The sequence below is a fragment of the Triturus cristatus genome, chromosome 4_1 (assembly GCF_964204655.1).
Source record: "Triturus cristatus chromosome 4_1, aTriCri1.1, whole genome shotgun sequence".
Classification (NCBI taxonomy): Eukaryota; Metazoa; Chordata; class Amphibia; order Caudata; family Salamandridae; genus Triturus; species Triturus cristatus.
This window is the reverse complement of record NC_140585.1, coordinates 549,969,877-549,985,742: the sequence shown is the minus strand read 5'-3', so window position 1 is coordinate 549,985,742 and position 15,866 is coordinate 549,969,877. Positions and strand designations below refer to the sequence as shown.

The 15,866-nt window shown below is 47.6% G+C and overlaps 1 protein-coding gene across 9 annotated transcripts in view; it reads left to right on the top strand.

The window, feature by feature from the left end:
• Positions 1 to 15,866, top strand: part of UPF2 (UPF2 regulator of nonsense mediated mRNA decay) — a 1,571,752-nt gene that overhangs the window by 574,040 nt on the left and 981,846 nt on the right. For all 9 annotated transcript variants that reach the window (XM_085652863.1, XM_085652867.1, XM_085652865.1 and 6 more), the window contains one exon: positions 14,596 to 14,799. In XM_085652863.1, coding sequence (XP_085508989.1) covers positions 14,596 to 14,799 — 204 coding nt within the window. The remainder of the gene's footprint in view (positions 1 to 14,595; positions 14,800 to 15,866) is intronic.

Sequence of the window (15,866 nt, the reverse complement as noted above, 5' to 3'; positions counted from 1 at the left end):
CCACAGTCTTTGGACGAGGAAAGTCATTTGGCCACAGATATTCATAAAAGCCCGGAGGGAAGGAGCCATATAACAGGACCTCAGACTTATCCTCGTTACATTTCAATTGGGCGCGTGCCAACCACTGAAACACAGAGGAGAGGCAGTTCTGCGCTTGAAAGGTAGACAGGTCCCCATCATTCCAGGTGAATAACAACTGGGTATCATCGGCATAGGCGATTACTTTCGCCCCCAACTCCTCTGCCAAGTAAATGAGGGGTGTCAGATGTTAAAAAGTAATGGACTCAAGGTAGAACCTTGAGGAACACCAATAGCCACATTCCTAACAGTAGAGGAGAAGGGAGGTGACCAGACCTGCTGGGAACGGTCTTCCAAAAACGATTTCAGCCATTCCAAAGCATAGCCGGTGATGCCGATGCTAGCCAGACGAGAAAGTAGGAGATGATGAGGTACCGTGTCAAAGGCAGCAGAGAGATCCAGTAAAACCAGAGCCGCTCTGCCGCCTGCGTCCTGACACTCTCTAATGGATTCAGCCATTTCCACTAAAGCCAATTCGGTACTATAGCTTTTCCTAAATCCGGATTGGGCCGGATGGAGGGCACCGGAGTTCTCAACGAAAAGCTCCAACGTCGGAAGACGATTTTTTCGCAAACTTTAGACAGGGCTGGAAGAAGAGAAATAGGTCGATAACTGGCCACTGATAGTGGATCCAGAGAGGGCTTCTTTAAGAGTGGCAGAAGTTTGGCCTGTTTCCAATGCAGAGGGACCCGTGCTGTGCTCAGAGACAGATTAATGATTGAGGTGACTTCCGGATAAATAACCTCTGCTACTCCGGCCAGTACTCTGGCAGGACAGGGGTCCGAAGGGGAGCCCGACTTGAGGGTGTTAAGAATGGTCAATATATCTGAGCCCATAGCAGGAGAGAAGCTGTGGCAGATAGATGGTCTAGACGGCTGGAGAGAGTAGAGCCGATGGAACAGCCTCTCGGATTCCCGAGAACCCATCGGCAGGCTGTCCTGGATAGCTTGTATTTTCCCGATGAAAGAAGAGGAGAGCTCCTCACACTATTGGGATGAAGAGGGGGCAGCTACAAGTTCGGCGCAGGGAGCTAGAAAGCTTCTTACAATGGAGAAAATCTCTCTGCCATTGTTTTTAGCTTTGGCAATACGTTCAGCAAAAAAGCTACTGTTAGCCAATTTGATGGCTGAATAATAGATGTTTTGAGCTTTCCGCAGAGCAGCTTTTGCTGATGGGGTATACTCAAGACGCCAAAGGCGTTCCAGTTTCTTACACCCTAGTTTGAGCTCTCTTAAAGCGCCAGAATACCAGGGGCAGGAAGGAGAGAGGCGTGACTGCTTTTTGCGATTAGGGTGTGAAACAGAGGCAACCCCTTCCTTGATCCAGGCAGTAAAATTGCCAACTGCCGTATCCAGATCATTGAAGAGCGCCGGGCGGGATAGTGAAAGAGCAGTAGAGAGGGCGGGAATTTCAATTTTCGGGGGGAGGGTTTACAAAGGTTAAAAGTACTGGGAGGCATTAGTGATTCCCGTGGACAAGAAAAATAGACCAAATAATGGTCAGACCAGGGTACCTGGATGGGGCTCTCTATGGATAGTCCAAAGTTAGATCACACCAAGTCAATTGTATGACCGCCTGAGTGTGTAGGCATTTCCAGCCACTGAGTTAGATGCGCTAGATCGAGCAAGTCATTAAGTTCCTTAGAGCCCTGAGAGCCCGGACAATCCAGATGAATATTAAAGTCACCCAGCAGAAGGAAGTGTTGGAAGCGAAGAGCACGCGGCACAATGATTTCATCAAGACTTTTCAAAAAGGCACTCGAGGGGCCAGGGGGACGGTACACTAAAGTGCCTCCTAGTGTAAAATGTGGGGACATGGCAACGGAGAGGTCAAGAGCCTCTCCGTCGACCAACCCAACAGTCACCTCACTGGTGAACACCCAGGAATCTCTTAACACCACAGCAACCCTTCCCCCTCTGCCGGTCAATAGATCGGCTCTAACAATTTTATATCCCCGAGGAATTGCCTCCTCAATGACTGGTGCACAGGATTCGTTGAGCCAGGATTCAGTCACAAACAACAAATCCAGAGTGAAATGAGAGAGGAGTTCAAATATGTCAGGGGCATGTTTAACTAAGGAGCGAGCATTATTAAGCGCTGCCCGCAGAGGGGGGGGCCCTCATAGCATGGGAATGAGAGACCGGGGCTGGCACCTTATCTTGCAAACAAAACTGGCAGAGAGGACATCTCCACCCAGTGTTATGTAATGCGACTGGTTCTTTGCCGCCGGGACAGATGGACATCTTTAATGTCAGAAGTTCAGATCGGGTATATGCATACCATTTACTCTGGACGTCTGGCACCAAACTTCCAGCGTGGCTGGTGCTGGCTGCTCCCGGGACGCGGACGGGCGCAGACGGGTTTGCCTTAGGCGCGCCCGCTGCACGCGTGCGCTGCGCGTTCGCGCCAGCGTTTGTTTTTTTATCGGGCAGGCAACAGGGATCAGGTGAGGAGGCCTGGGAGACTAGACTGCCACCCCAGCCTCACCCAAAATGGCGTCGCGGGTCACAGAACGCCGATAAACGGAGAGCAGACTCCCTCCCAGAGCCAAAGAGGTGAAGAAACCACCCTACTCAAGGTACAGAGAACGGCAAGTAATTTAAAAACAGAATAACATTTTATTTAATCGCGCACAAAAAAACGGACTACATAAAGTAAATATAACTATAAGCAACAAGGTAAAAAAGGAAGCACTATAGTTACTGCACTGATGTCAGAAGCGCGCAGATTAGGTCACAGGATTTTGAAAGCTTTTGTAAGTTAAAACTAAGCTAAAACTCCCGGCTCAAGCCTCAGGAGCAATAACTTACACCAAGTTTGATGCCCGTATCCCTCGTAGGAGTTGCAATAACCGAACCCCTGTGCACTGCATCAACTTGCAGTTGCAAAGGCTTGTTGGCTTCCTTTCAAGAAGATTTTCGGGCTCCAAGTAGGCCCAAACTCGAGCACCTCCAGTGACCAGACTCTTTAGCCACACCGCATCGTGTGCATTGTGGCATGCATCTTTTGGTGAGCTGCTTGAGGTCCTCTCGTAACTACAGTGCTTCAGGCCTCAGGGTCCATTTGAGGGTCACCTCAGTTTCTTTTGGGCTCCCCTTATTGCTCGGGCCTGCCCTGACTCCCCTGCTTATGAGTACCGTGGACCTTGCAGGTCCAGACGTTGCTCCTCCTTCAATTTCTGCATTGGTTGCATTTGCCAAGGCTTGTTGGCACTCCCGCCGGACACTGACCCCTCAGCACTCAACATCCTTTGTGGGACAGCTCGTGCTCGGCTCCTGAGCTTCCTCAGCATTGCCTGGTCCTTACAGCTGCAGAGTCAAGGTCATTGTCACCCATCCTGCAACAACCCACATCGGAGGGCATTAGTCCTACAAATCTCCTGGTCACCCCTGAATGATATAGACTCTGTCCCCTCCGCTTGCAGGTACCTCTCATCTAGAATCCACCTTCGGATTCCACCGTACACTTTCTCCTTCTGCAGCAGCGGCACTTTCCTGAGGTCCTCCATTGGGTTTGACGTCAGTTTCCGACACCACTTCACACGTATGCACCCGGCTTCCCTGGTGTGGGTAACGTGTGGGTACTTGGGTATCCACGGGTGGGGTGGCTCTCCAACCTTCTGTCTTCCACGGGGTTTCTTCAAGGTCCACTGGGAAGGGTCCTTAATATTTAGAAATCCAAACGCGACTCGCACGTAGCCTTGTACGGAGCACTCGGTCGTGTTTCCAGACTGCACATGCTCTCCATGGGGTTCCTAGTCACTCACCTTGGGTGGTTCCTTGAGTCCCCAGAACTTCTACGTGCTCTTGACATTGTCTTGACCCGAGTCGTAGTTCTTATATCACTTTCTTAGTATATGGTTTGGTCCCCCCTAAGGTCCTCTGTGTATTACATGCTATTTACTGTGATCCTTTGCAAAGTATTGTGTGCATTGTGAGATGTTTGTATGTATTAGAGAGTATTATAGAGTAAATACATATTCTTATAAATACCTTGTGTGGTTTGTTTTCACTTAATCTATAGAATAAGATTGCACTCTGGTGAAAGCCTGATTGCTGCTCTCAACAGCTACCACTTAGAGAGTTTTCTAAGGTTATCTAAGACCTCTTAAATCACCATAAGGGTTGTCTGGACTTGTGCAAGTTGCCCACTTACATAAGTGGAGATCATATACCAGGCCAGCTTCTCACAGTGACCAAGCCTCCGCACCCTGCTGTGCATGATCTTTAGCCACATGGAGTGTGTGTTTGGGGGGGGGGGTTAGCCACAGGGCCTGCACCGTTTCCCCTACAGGTGTACATCCTCCATTGCTTTTGGCCTGCAACCTGAAATATGGCAGCTGGCCACAGGGTCTGATCTGTGATCAAAACCATTTTTGATTCATTTTTTCATATTAATATTTGAATCCACAGTTCTACGTAGGGGAGCCTCGCTGGGTACCACAAGAATGAGTCCCTTTGCCCTCCCTGCCCCCCAGATGGGCATGAGGGTTCAGAGTGTTGCCTTTTTTCCTGGACTCGATTCCTGTAATGGTGGTGGCAAAAATGTTCTCAGATAGTGTTTCCAGCCAATCACATCATTTGTGTACTGCATTTCCCTCTTGGGTCCCAAGGTACCAAAATGGTTGATGGGAGTGAAAGCTTCTGCAGTCAATCAGAATCAACCTTTTAAAAAATTGGGGTATCGCTAGAGTATGGCGGTACCAAAAGGCCTATATATATCTCTAGATGTAACCCCTTTATATCCTTTATTAAACACTAATTTCTCAAAAACGAATAAACAGATTTATAACAAAGTGCAAACTCTGTTTTTATTTCTAACTTTTTGGCAATTGTGGCATAATTACATTCAGCTGTTTTATCTGTGTAGGTGAGGTAATTTTCCAATGGGAAATCACATTTTTGGGATGCCTATTTTTCTTGGCATCTGTTTGATGGATCGGTGCAGAAATCGGTGCAGATATTCTAAAGGAGCCAAAGTGAAAGCATTTTTATGTCTTTTTTTTTTTTTTTGTTTAATTCAGAGTCATCAGAAGGTGCCCCTGTCTGTCTATGTATCTGTTTTTCTGGCTGTCTGTTTATCTATCTTCCTATATGCCTTCCTTCCTCTCTCTCAAGTGAGTGGTTTGGTTTCTTTTTTTTTTTTTGCATTTCATAATTTTCATTTTCTATTCATTTTAGCATTCTGCATTTATTTGACTGAAATTCTGGTTTTCTTTTTGAACGTATTTGTGTGTGTGGAGATGTGTGTGTGTGTGTGTGTGTGTGTGTGTGTGTGTGTGTGTGTGTGTGTGTGTGTATATATATATATAAATTGCTCACTTTCGCTTTGTTGCTCCTTTTCGTCAACAAACGAGAGTGGACCCAAATATGTGCAATTTTGATTTATTTACCGCTCAAAACAGCCTCTCCATTACGTGTGTCAGCAGTTGCCTGCCTTGATCACACACACACACACACACACACACACACACACACACACACACACACACACACACCCCCCTATACATACATATAAATATATAGCCACTCATTTATGAGGCTGCAGAAATCTCTTCATGCTTTTACTGATTTTATGACATATCTCGATTTAAAAGTTATTTTTTATCAAATTGTATATAATGGTGTGTGGCCCAAAGACCACAAAAGCCAAAACGTTTAATGTCTCGTATCTGGGTAACTTATTCTATAACCAGATGAAATGGGGACCACTTTTAACCATTCGAACAAAGCAGACTAGCAGGGCTGTGGATGGACTGTTTCAGTTTACCTGTAAACTGTGGCTCTAACCTGTGAAGGAATCATTAACTCTTTATAGAGCTAAATATTTCCCTATTGCTACATATTGGGCAGGGGTCTGGGGGTACAATAGAAGCAGACAGCTGCAACTAGTAGAAAATAAATTAATCAAAAGACTACTGATGGTCCCAAAAAGTCCTCCACTTTATTTTGTCACACAGAATTGGGCCCTAGAGTTTATAGAACAATCATATAGTCTGTGCCACTTTGTACTTATAGACTAAGATTTGGCTCTCAGAAGATTTAGCGTTTTCAAGAGAAGTTATTTAGAATACCCTTTTCTGATGGATACATCTGCCAGTGGATTCCTCACCTTGTGAATATCCCCTGCAACATTCGGAAACTTTTGTAGCTCTCCACGCCGACGAGGACGACGTCACAGAAGCATGGCTCCGCTTGCGGCTCAGCTGACGCCACTGGATCCATAAGAGGACCTTGTCGGCGTGATGACGTCAGTTCCCCCTTTTTTTCACACCGTCGACGCTAACGGTTTTCTGGGACTCTCCGTAGCTTTGGCTAGTTACTTTGTGTTTCTGCGGGTGTTTCTTTCTTCTTGCTTCTTGTTCAAAGATGTCGACGAAGAAGTCTGGATTCAAGCCGTGTAGGGAGTGCGGTAAGCACATGTCCATCACGGATCCACACGAGGACTGTGTCTGGTGCCTGTCGGATCACAACGTCGAGGGATGCTCTTGCTGCCGCAAGATGAATCCTAAGGCCTTGAAAGAAAGAGAAGCTATGTTGTTTATAGCGAGGATGAAAAAAGAGAAGAGAGGTCGAAGACGCTCCAGGTCGGGGTCGAAGTCGACGTCGGGTCATGCTTCGAAGTCCAAGAAGCATAAAAAGAAGAAGAGGCATGGCTCTCGACGCCGTTCGGATAAGGAGGCGGCTCCGAGATAGACTTCGCCTACTCGACGTCGTAAGGACTATATTTCTCCCTCTCCTGTTTCAAATCCTGCTTCTCCTGTTTGCCTGACCTCGCCTGCGGCTTCACCGGAGCACTCTCCGGCTCCGGCTCCATCACCGACGCCGACGCATTCTCTGGCTCCGGATGAAGAAGCTCCAGCTCCTGATGAGTCTTCAACTCCGCTGGCTCCACCGTCGGCGCCGATTGGCCCGAGTCCGGTAATGCCTCAATCTGAGCCTTATCCCCCCTTTCCAGGCCCGGGTCAAGACCCATCGCATTATTTAAATGCAATGTATGGCATCTTCACAAGAGCGATGTGTAGGAGAGTAGGGCCTGCTTTCGATGTTCACCCCCACTTTTTGCTTTTGCTTTACTGGTTTTCGACTTGGATGTGGCTGTGGGCCTGCTAATCAGACCCACAGCCCTGCTGTTCTCTCTCTAAATTAATACTATGTACTTTAGGTGCATAACCCATTTGGATAGGAACACCTTATTGGCCCCTGTACAGTGTACCTTAGGTACCCAGGGCATGGGTGTACCCTAGGCCTACCAGGGGCTGCAGCATGTATTATGCCACCCCTGGCCTGGCCTTCCATTATGACACAACTGGCTGATCACTCAGCTGGGGCAAGGTTGTGTAATCACCCCTTGCTTAGGTGTAGTATTTCTATACCTATCTTAGATATAGACACATGTGTACCTATCAGCCACTCCTATGGCAGGCCTTAACAATCCTGGAGGCAGAGTGCTTGGTAACATGTGAGATGGTGCTCTAGCATGAGCTGAGCCTGTCTGCAGCTTTCGGAACCATGTCCTTATAGCTGTTCTATGATATAGCTTACCATATACTCTTAAAGTGCCTTATAATCTTAAACGGTTATGGTAACTATGGTTTGGCTGTATCAAAACATGTTGTGTAAGGTGTCTAACACTTTGGAATAATACCCCCATCCCATTTCTGGGGATGAGGATATTATCCCTCCCTTCTAGAGGGAGAAGACATGTTGTAACCTACTTACCCGGTTAAAGTTAACCAGAGCCCCAGCATCACAAAATGGATGCGGCTGCCACGACAAAAGTCTGACCTCCTGCTGCTGGGAGTGATCCCGACAAGGGAGGCTTGGACAATAGGTTTCCTGCCTTGGGAGGTGCGAGCACCACCCCAGACAGGCCTTAGTGTATTGGGGCAGGGAGGGATGAATGAAACGAGACACTGCCTAGGGCACACAAGGTGTCCCATGCATAGTCCAGTTCAAACCGGTGCTTGGGCACACCAGCCCCAGTCCTGGCACGAAACTGGACAAAGGGAAGGGGGTGTAACCCCCTCTCCCAGGTCCCACCCATAATGCGTGACCTAGCAGGCAACCTAGCCCCCCAGATTAGTATAAGAGTGGTAGCTGGGCCCCAGGAGATTAGGTTATCCTGAACCTGCAACTTGAACAGAAACTCTGGACCTTCGACATTCGACGAAAGAAGAAGACTGAAGAATCTCCCTTGTGGCCAAGGAGTGGCTACCCTGTGCAAACAGGCACCATCAAGAGACTTACCCTTTGCTTTGCTGAAGTTCTACGAGGGACCGACTGCAGAGCCCGACCAGAGCCTTGACTTCCAGACTTCTCCGACCCTGATCCACATCCACAGCCGAGCTGAGATCCGTGGAGGCGACGAGAGACGTGGGACCGGCTACCTGGGAAAAGTGGCGATTATCTTCCAGCGCAGCTTCTGAGGCACCCTCGAAGTTGTGCACCGGGGATTGAGAAGCCCCAACCCCAAGCACCATCTGCACCGAAGATCAGCCCCCCACACTCCACGAGTCCTGCGTGGGGCCCTTCTGCATTTTCCTGCTTGCCGCGTCTGTCCGGTTGCTTGCCCGTTGGCTAGCGGCCTTTGTGATGACACACCTTTGAATCTTCACTGCTGGTTTGGCTCCTCCAGACTGGCTCCCGCTTCTTTGCAAAAGAGAAGCACCCCAGACCTTCCTGGTCTGCACCAGAAGCAAGTCCTCCGTTCTTCGTGGGTTCTGCTTGCCAAGGCTTGGTGAGTCCTAGCTCGACTGCGACGCCGCCGACAGCAAGAGCCTTCGTGGGACAGCTCGCCTCCTGGTCCTGGTCGTCCTCGACGTCACCTGGTACCCGTGGCTGCTGCGACAAGCTTCGCCTGCAATCTTCATGACATCGCCTGGTTACTTCCTGGTTCCACGTGGTCACTGGCTAGGGACCTTGACTCTGTCCCTTCTGCTTGCAGGTACCCTTCCTTCTCGATCCCGGCCTTGAGATCTACCGGACACTCTGCACTGACTGCCTGTCAGCAACTTTCCTTCAGGCATCCATAGAAGTCCACGACGAAACCCGACGCAAGTTCACACCTATGCACCCGCAGCCTGTGGGCTAGGTAACTTGGGTACTTCGGTGCTCACAAGGGTAGTGACTATCCTAGGGTCTAGTTTCCGAGTCTCGACTTTCTAGCTACTCCAGAAGTGTCCTAAAACTGCTTATTTCAGAACTGTACTATTTCTATCGATTATACGCATTACGCGTCCGTGTTTCCACTCTGCACCTGAATCCCGTGGGCCTCCCACTTCCTAACTGTTGGTAGTGTAGTGTAACCCCAGCGATTCCCTAGGCCTAGGCCTATTCTATTTCCGTGACAGAGGTCCTTATACCACTTCTTTAGTATATGGTTTGCGTGGCCCCTAGGCCCTAACTGTATTACTTACCTGTGTGACTTAATGTATGCTTGAATAAGACTGTGTTGTACTTACCTCGAATCTCATAAAGAGTGCTGAGGGTTTGACTAGAATAAATACACTTTATTTTATATATATATATCTGTTGTGGTGTCCTTTCATTTGGTATTCAAAGGATTATATATGGTATCACAACTGGCTTCACATGCCATTCAGAGTTTAGCCTAAGACTGCTCTTGTCCATGCTACCACTAGGATAGCTGGTCTATAAGGTTGACTTTAGAATCAATCACCATAAGGGTTGTTTGGACTGATACAAGGTGTACACTAGAACTAGTGACATCATACATCAGGCCAACTTCTCACACGATGTACCCCTCTGGAGCACCTTCGGGTCCCATGTGTCCAATGGCTTTTAATCTAAGGGTGCCTCAAGCCTACGCTCAGGCTCCATTTATGCCATTTTTCCCAGCGATGCTGTCTTGGCATTTCCCGGCACCGAGGACATCGGCACCGCTTCCATCTTCTCCGGCTCCGGTTCGACCTCGTTCGACTCCGGATGCTGCTCCGGATCCGTGTACGACGCCGGCTCCATCGGAGTCAGTTGCGGCGCCGCCGACGCAGGTCCTGAGGATTAGGTCCAGGCGAGAAGCACAAAGGATTCTGGAGGAGCAAACGTACCAGGTTGAAGAGATGGAAGAGGGTGAGCTTATGGAGTCGGATGACTTGTTTGAGGAATTAAAGGAGGCTAGTGGCCTTGATTTGTCACCAGAATGGGAGATTAATCCATCAACTGATGCTCCCTCTAAAGATGTGGCTCCTTACCACACGGTCATTAGGAAAGACGCGGAGCGTTTGGATATACAGCTACCAACTGCTGAATTTATACCGAACATCCTTACTGAGGGCCTGCATTCTTCCTCCACCGTGACAGAGCCTTTACTTCCATTTAATGAGGCCATCCCTGAACCAGTCATGGAGGTATGGCGTAAGCCCTTTTCAGCTCCTGCGGTTTCTAAGATTGTAGCTAGAAGGTAATAATAATCTGGCATTTGTAAAGCGCGCAGCTACCTACCAATGGAGGTGTCCCGGCGCTGTACTTATACCGCAGAGGAACCCATCCTGGCTTGCCCTGTGAAGTGTCCGCTCCTGGGCACCCCCAAGGTGCAGCCAGGCATCCCCTGCGCTGTTGGGGCCGTTGTGGAGATTAAGCAAGCTATTGCCCAGAGTTGCAGAGTGGGACCCATGATTAGAATAGGCACTGAGGCGAGAAATATCGGGTACGAGGAAATTAAGCCCAAGACCCGCCGAAGCGGGAATTGAACCCTGGTCCCGGGCCGGACCTCTGCATCAGGGTCTGCCGCTCTAACCATTGAGCCACACTTCTCTACAAGGTACAGGGCGGCTCCAGGTGATCCAGACTTTCTTACAGCCCTAGATCCACCATTCTGGATCATGTTGGTCCTGTGGGGGGCCGGCTTACCCATTTTCTTCAAGATTGGGAATCTGTCACTACAGACCTTTGGGTTCTAGATCTTGTAGAAAATGGGTACGCTCCTGCTTTCGGGAATTCCCTCCGAATTACCCTCCTTGCCAAGGTGCTTGCTCGGAGGACCACCTTCTTCTCCTGCAGGAGGAAATCCTTACGTTACTAAAATAAAAAAAAGAGAAGCTGCAGCAGATCTGTCTTGGTGGAGCGTGGAGGGCAATATGTCCCAAGGAAAGCCCTTCCATCTACCTCCATCGGTGGCCACAGTAATCACGGATGCATCCACTTTTGGGTGGGGTGCTCATCTGGGGGATCTGGAGATCAAGGGTCTTTGGTCTCCAGAGGAAAGGTTGCTTCACATCAACCTTTTGGAGTTGCGGGCGATACATTTGGCACTCAAGGCCTTCCTCCTTTCCCTTCGCGGTCAGTTGGTTCAAATCCTGACAGACAACACTACCGTGATGTGGTATGTTAACAAGCAGGGAGGAGTGGGGTCGCATAGTCTCTGTAGAGAGGCTCTGCGTCTCTGGTCCTGGGTTCCCGGATCATCTGATTTGTCTGATGGCAAATCATCTGGCCGGGGTTCTGAACGTGCGTGCAGACAGTCTGTCGGCAGGTCTCGACCACGAGTGGAGGCTCCATCCGGAGGTGGTTCGCCACGTCTTTCAGACGTGGGGAACTCGTCGGGTGGACCTGTTTGCCACTCACGAGAACGCTCACTGCCCGTCATTCTGCAGTCTCCAGTATCCGATGCAGGGAGCGTTAGGGGACGCGTTTCAGTTGAGACGTGACTCGTATCTCCTTTACGCATTTCCTCCCATACCCTTGATTCCTCGGGTTCTGAGGAAGATTCGCCAAGACCGGGCCCAAGTCATACTAATCGCCCTGGATTGGCTAAGACGGGTGTGGTATACAGATCTTCTCCACCTCTCCTCGTGCTCCGTCTCCCTCTGAGGGCAGACCACCTCTAGCAGTCGGAGGGGCAGGTTCTACACCCCCGCATCCAGAGCTTACACCTTAATGCCTGGAGATTGAACGGGGCAACCTGAATTCTTTTTCTCTCCCGCCTGATGTGGTAGATGTAATATTGTCTGCCAGACGTCATTCCACTAAATCTATCTATTCTTATAGGTGGTCTAAATTTGTTCTTTGGTGCGGAGAGAAGTCTATTGACCCTTTGAGGGCTCGTTTATCCAACATCCTTCAGTTTGCTCTTTCTCTTGCTCAGCAGGGCTTTGCTGTAGCTACTGTAAAGGGATATTTAACGGCTTTGTCGGCATTCCTTTGTTTGCCAGATCAGCCGTCCTTATTTAAGTCACCTATTGTATTGTGGTTCCTTAAGGGCCTTACCAACAAATTTCCGCCTACTCCCTTTATTGTGCCTCTATGGGACTTAAATCTTGTCTTTACTTACCTGATGGGTTCTCCCTTCTGGCCCTTGCACAATTGTCCCTTAAGGCTGTTATCTTTCAAAACAGTTTTTCTCATTGCCATTACCTCGGCAAGGAGGGTAAGTGAACTTCAAGCTCTGAGTTCGAAACCCACGTTCTTGACCATTCATGCTGAAAGAATGGTACTTAGGACCAGGGCTGCTTTTCTGCCAAAGGTGGGAACTCCTTTCCATCTGTGGCAGTCCATTACCCTTCCTACCTTCTATCCTCCATCTCACCCTTCCAAGGAGGAGGAGCGGCTTCACCGTTTGGACCCTAAGAGGGCAGTGAGCTTTTACATCGATGGGACTAAAGACTTTCAAGTGGATGACCAGCTCTTCGTGGGCTTTGTTGGCTGCAGGAAAGGCAGAGCGGTGCACAAGCGCACCCTTTCCAGATGGATTATCTTGTGCATCAAGATATGTTACTCTTTGACCGGTAAGGCACCTCCAGAGGGTATAAGGGCTCATTCTACCAGGGCAAAGTCTTTTACATCTGCCTTATCTAGAGGTGTTCCTGTGGAGAACATTTGTAGGGCGGCAACTTAGGCCTCCCTCCACTCTTTCACAAATCATTACTGCTTGGATTCCGAGGTGAGGAGGGACGGACACTTTGCTTGTTCCGTCCTTCAGGACTTTTTGGTATAGAAGGGTGGACACCCTCCTCCGGGAGTAGGACTACTGTGGGAATCTTTTCACAAGGTGAGGAATCCACTGGCAGATGTATCCATCAGAAGAACAAGTTACTTTCCTTCGGTAATGCTTTTTCTGGTGGATACAGTATCTGCCTGTGGATTCCTCACTGACCCACCCGCCTCCCCATTGTCCACCCTTGTATACCTACAATAGTGATGATGTTTCAAAATGTATTTATTACTGTCAAAGGAAGTGTTATTTCTTTTGCCTTCCTGCATTTTCTTCACACTGTTTGTGTTGGTTTGTATATTATGTACTGTGTATACTTTATATATTGCTGTCAGTCCGTCCGTGTGCCTCGAAGGCGCGGAACTGACGTCATCACGCCGACTAGGTCCTCTTATGGATCCAGTGACGTCAGCGGAGCCGCGAGCGGAGCCGTGCTTCTGTGACGTCGTCCTCATCGGCGTGGAGAGCTACAAAAGTTTCCAAATGTTGCTGGCGCAGGGGATATTCACAAGTTGAGGAATCCACAGGCAGATACTGTATCCACCAGAAAAAGCGTTACCGAAGGTAAGTAACTTGTTCAATACGTATAATGCTTTAAAGAACCCTTGGCTCTTTGGGAGAGAAAAGTTTCAAGAGGTAGGTCTAGGATACATCTTTGAAAACCCTGAAAGATTCCCTCTAAATGCAAAGCTCACCTTTAAAGAGTCGTTTTTCACCTGGGGCAATATGATCATCCGTCAATTGCAAGGTGACATAGGAGTGTTCCATTTGCCGTCTGCCCCTGCTCAATTTTATCTTTTACTTCTTATTCCCAAAATAGATTTTATCTAACTAGGTTCCGACTATGCACCGTGCACTTTTTGTTAGCGTTTTCTCATCCAGGAGGATGGGCGGGCAAATTTAAGCCTTGCCCATGTGTTAATTTTTCTAGGTAAAGCTTGTTGGACTTTCTTCTATTTTGCACATTATATAAGTCGTTTGGAACCAGATTTCTGCTTCCATTATTAACGAATATTCATCCTTTCACATATAATTATGGTTTTAATTACTTGCATACTTTGGCCTCTTCTGATATCTGCTTCGTTGTCGCAAACTTTGAGGGGCTCCATCATGATTATAAAGCGTTATGAGTGAAATTGGCATAGGATCATCAGGAAGTGACTTTGTTATTCCCGTCATCTTTTTGAAATTATGGTTTTTTAATTGCCTTTGCTGAAATTTTGTGAATTACTGTTTTTTAATCTTTTTTGTTGATGTTTTATGAATTGAGAATATTTTTTTGACAAACTTTTATGGTTCTCTGAACTGAAATAAAGTTATTCTTGACTATATATATATATATATATATATATATATATATATATATATATGTGTGTGTGTGTATATATATATGTGAGTGTGTTCTATGATTTGCTTAAAGCTTTTATTTCACTAAACTAGAAAAGAAAATAGCAGTTCGACCATTCCACGAAGGGAACCATTTTACCTTACGCTTACTTTTTATGCTTTAATTGCATTTTTATTTGATATGTGTACTCAGTTTATGAACTGTCTTTCCTACTTTAGGTATTGCGGCAAATGAGAAAGTTGTCCTGGCATGACCCTGAAGTAAAAGACTATGTAATATGCTGTATGATCAACATTTGGAATGTGAAATATAATAGCATTCACTGTGTAGCCAACCTTTTGGCTGGGTTGGTCCTATACCAAGAGGATGTTGGAATTCATGTTGTTGATGGGGTGCTGGAAGATATCCGCCTAGGAATGGAGGTAATCATTTAAAATGTTACTGAACGTTTTTTTTACAGAGTATGCCTTTTTGGGATGCACTCCGCATATTGGGGAGGTACAAAAGTGAGCCTTCATGAGCTGTGATTACACCCGCAGCTTACCCAGATTCTTACAATGTCTATTCTCATGCTATCTCTGTTTGTTGAGTTTTGTTTCTTTGAAAACTTCAATAAACACATTTAAACATAAAATGTTACTGAAAGTTACACAATGAATAATTTTTTTACTTTTTGCTTTGTTTCCTTCTTTAGGCAATTTTGTTTTGTCTGTTTACCATATAATATATTTCTCTTCCAGGGATTCCTCGTCAATAGCAATGAGCACTGAATTGTCTTGCCTACTTGCTGGATCCTGGAGCACTTTGCAAAATAAAAAATACAAATTGCTCCAGGATCTAGCAAGTAGGCGAGACAATTCAAAATTTTGCTAGGATTCTTCAAACAATGCCTACGTTATTGGCAAATTAAAAAAAAAAAAACCTCTTCCTATGGAAACGTGTCTGTGCTCCATACAGGAGCCTTCCAAGGCCTGTGGGCATCCAAAACAACTGAAGGAATCTCCCTTGAAGTGAAGGTGTCATTTCCTTGCATCTACAGCCACCGCAATTAAGCTGACCGGTCTGCTGATCATGGGCTCCCATGAACTCTGAAAGGCTCAGCAAAACAGGTGGTGGTTCTTCACATCTCTCGAGGCCTCTCCTGTCCTCTCACCAAGTTTGAGGCCAGTATCCCTCATCGGAGCAGCAGGAACTGAACCCCTGTGCACTGCGTAGACTTGCAGTTGCAAAGGCTTTTCGGGCTCCAAATAGCCCGACCCTCAAGCATCTCCTATGACCAAGATCTTGAATGGCGTCTCCAGCAGGAGGTGGCTTGAGGTGGGTTAAGGTCTCTTTCAGAAGTGGGGAGAACCTTGGTTAGATTTGTTTGGCTCCGAAGAGAACATGCAATGTCAGCAGTACTGCACGCTGGAGTTTCCAAGGCGTCTATCACTCGATGACACGTTTCATTGCAAGTGGAGCTCAGGCCTGTTGTACGCCTTTCCGCCCT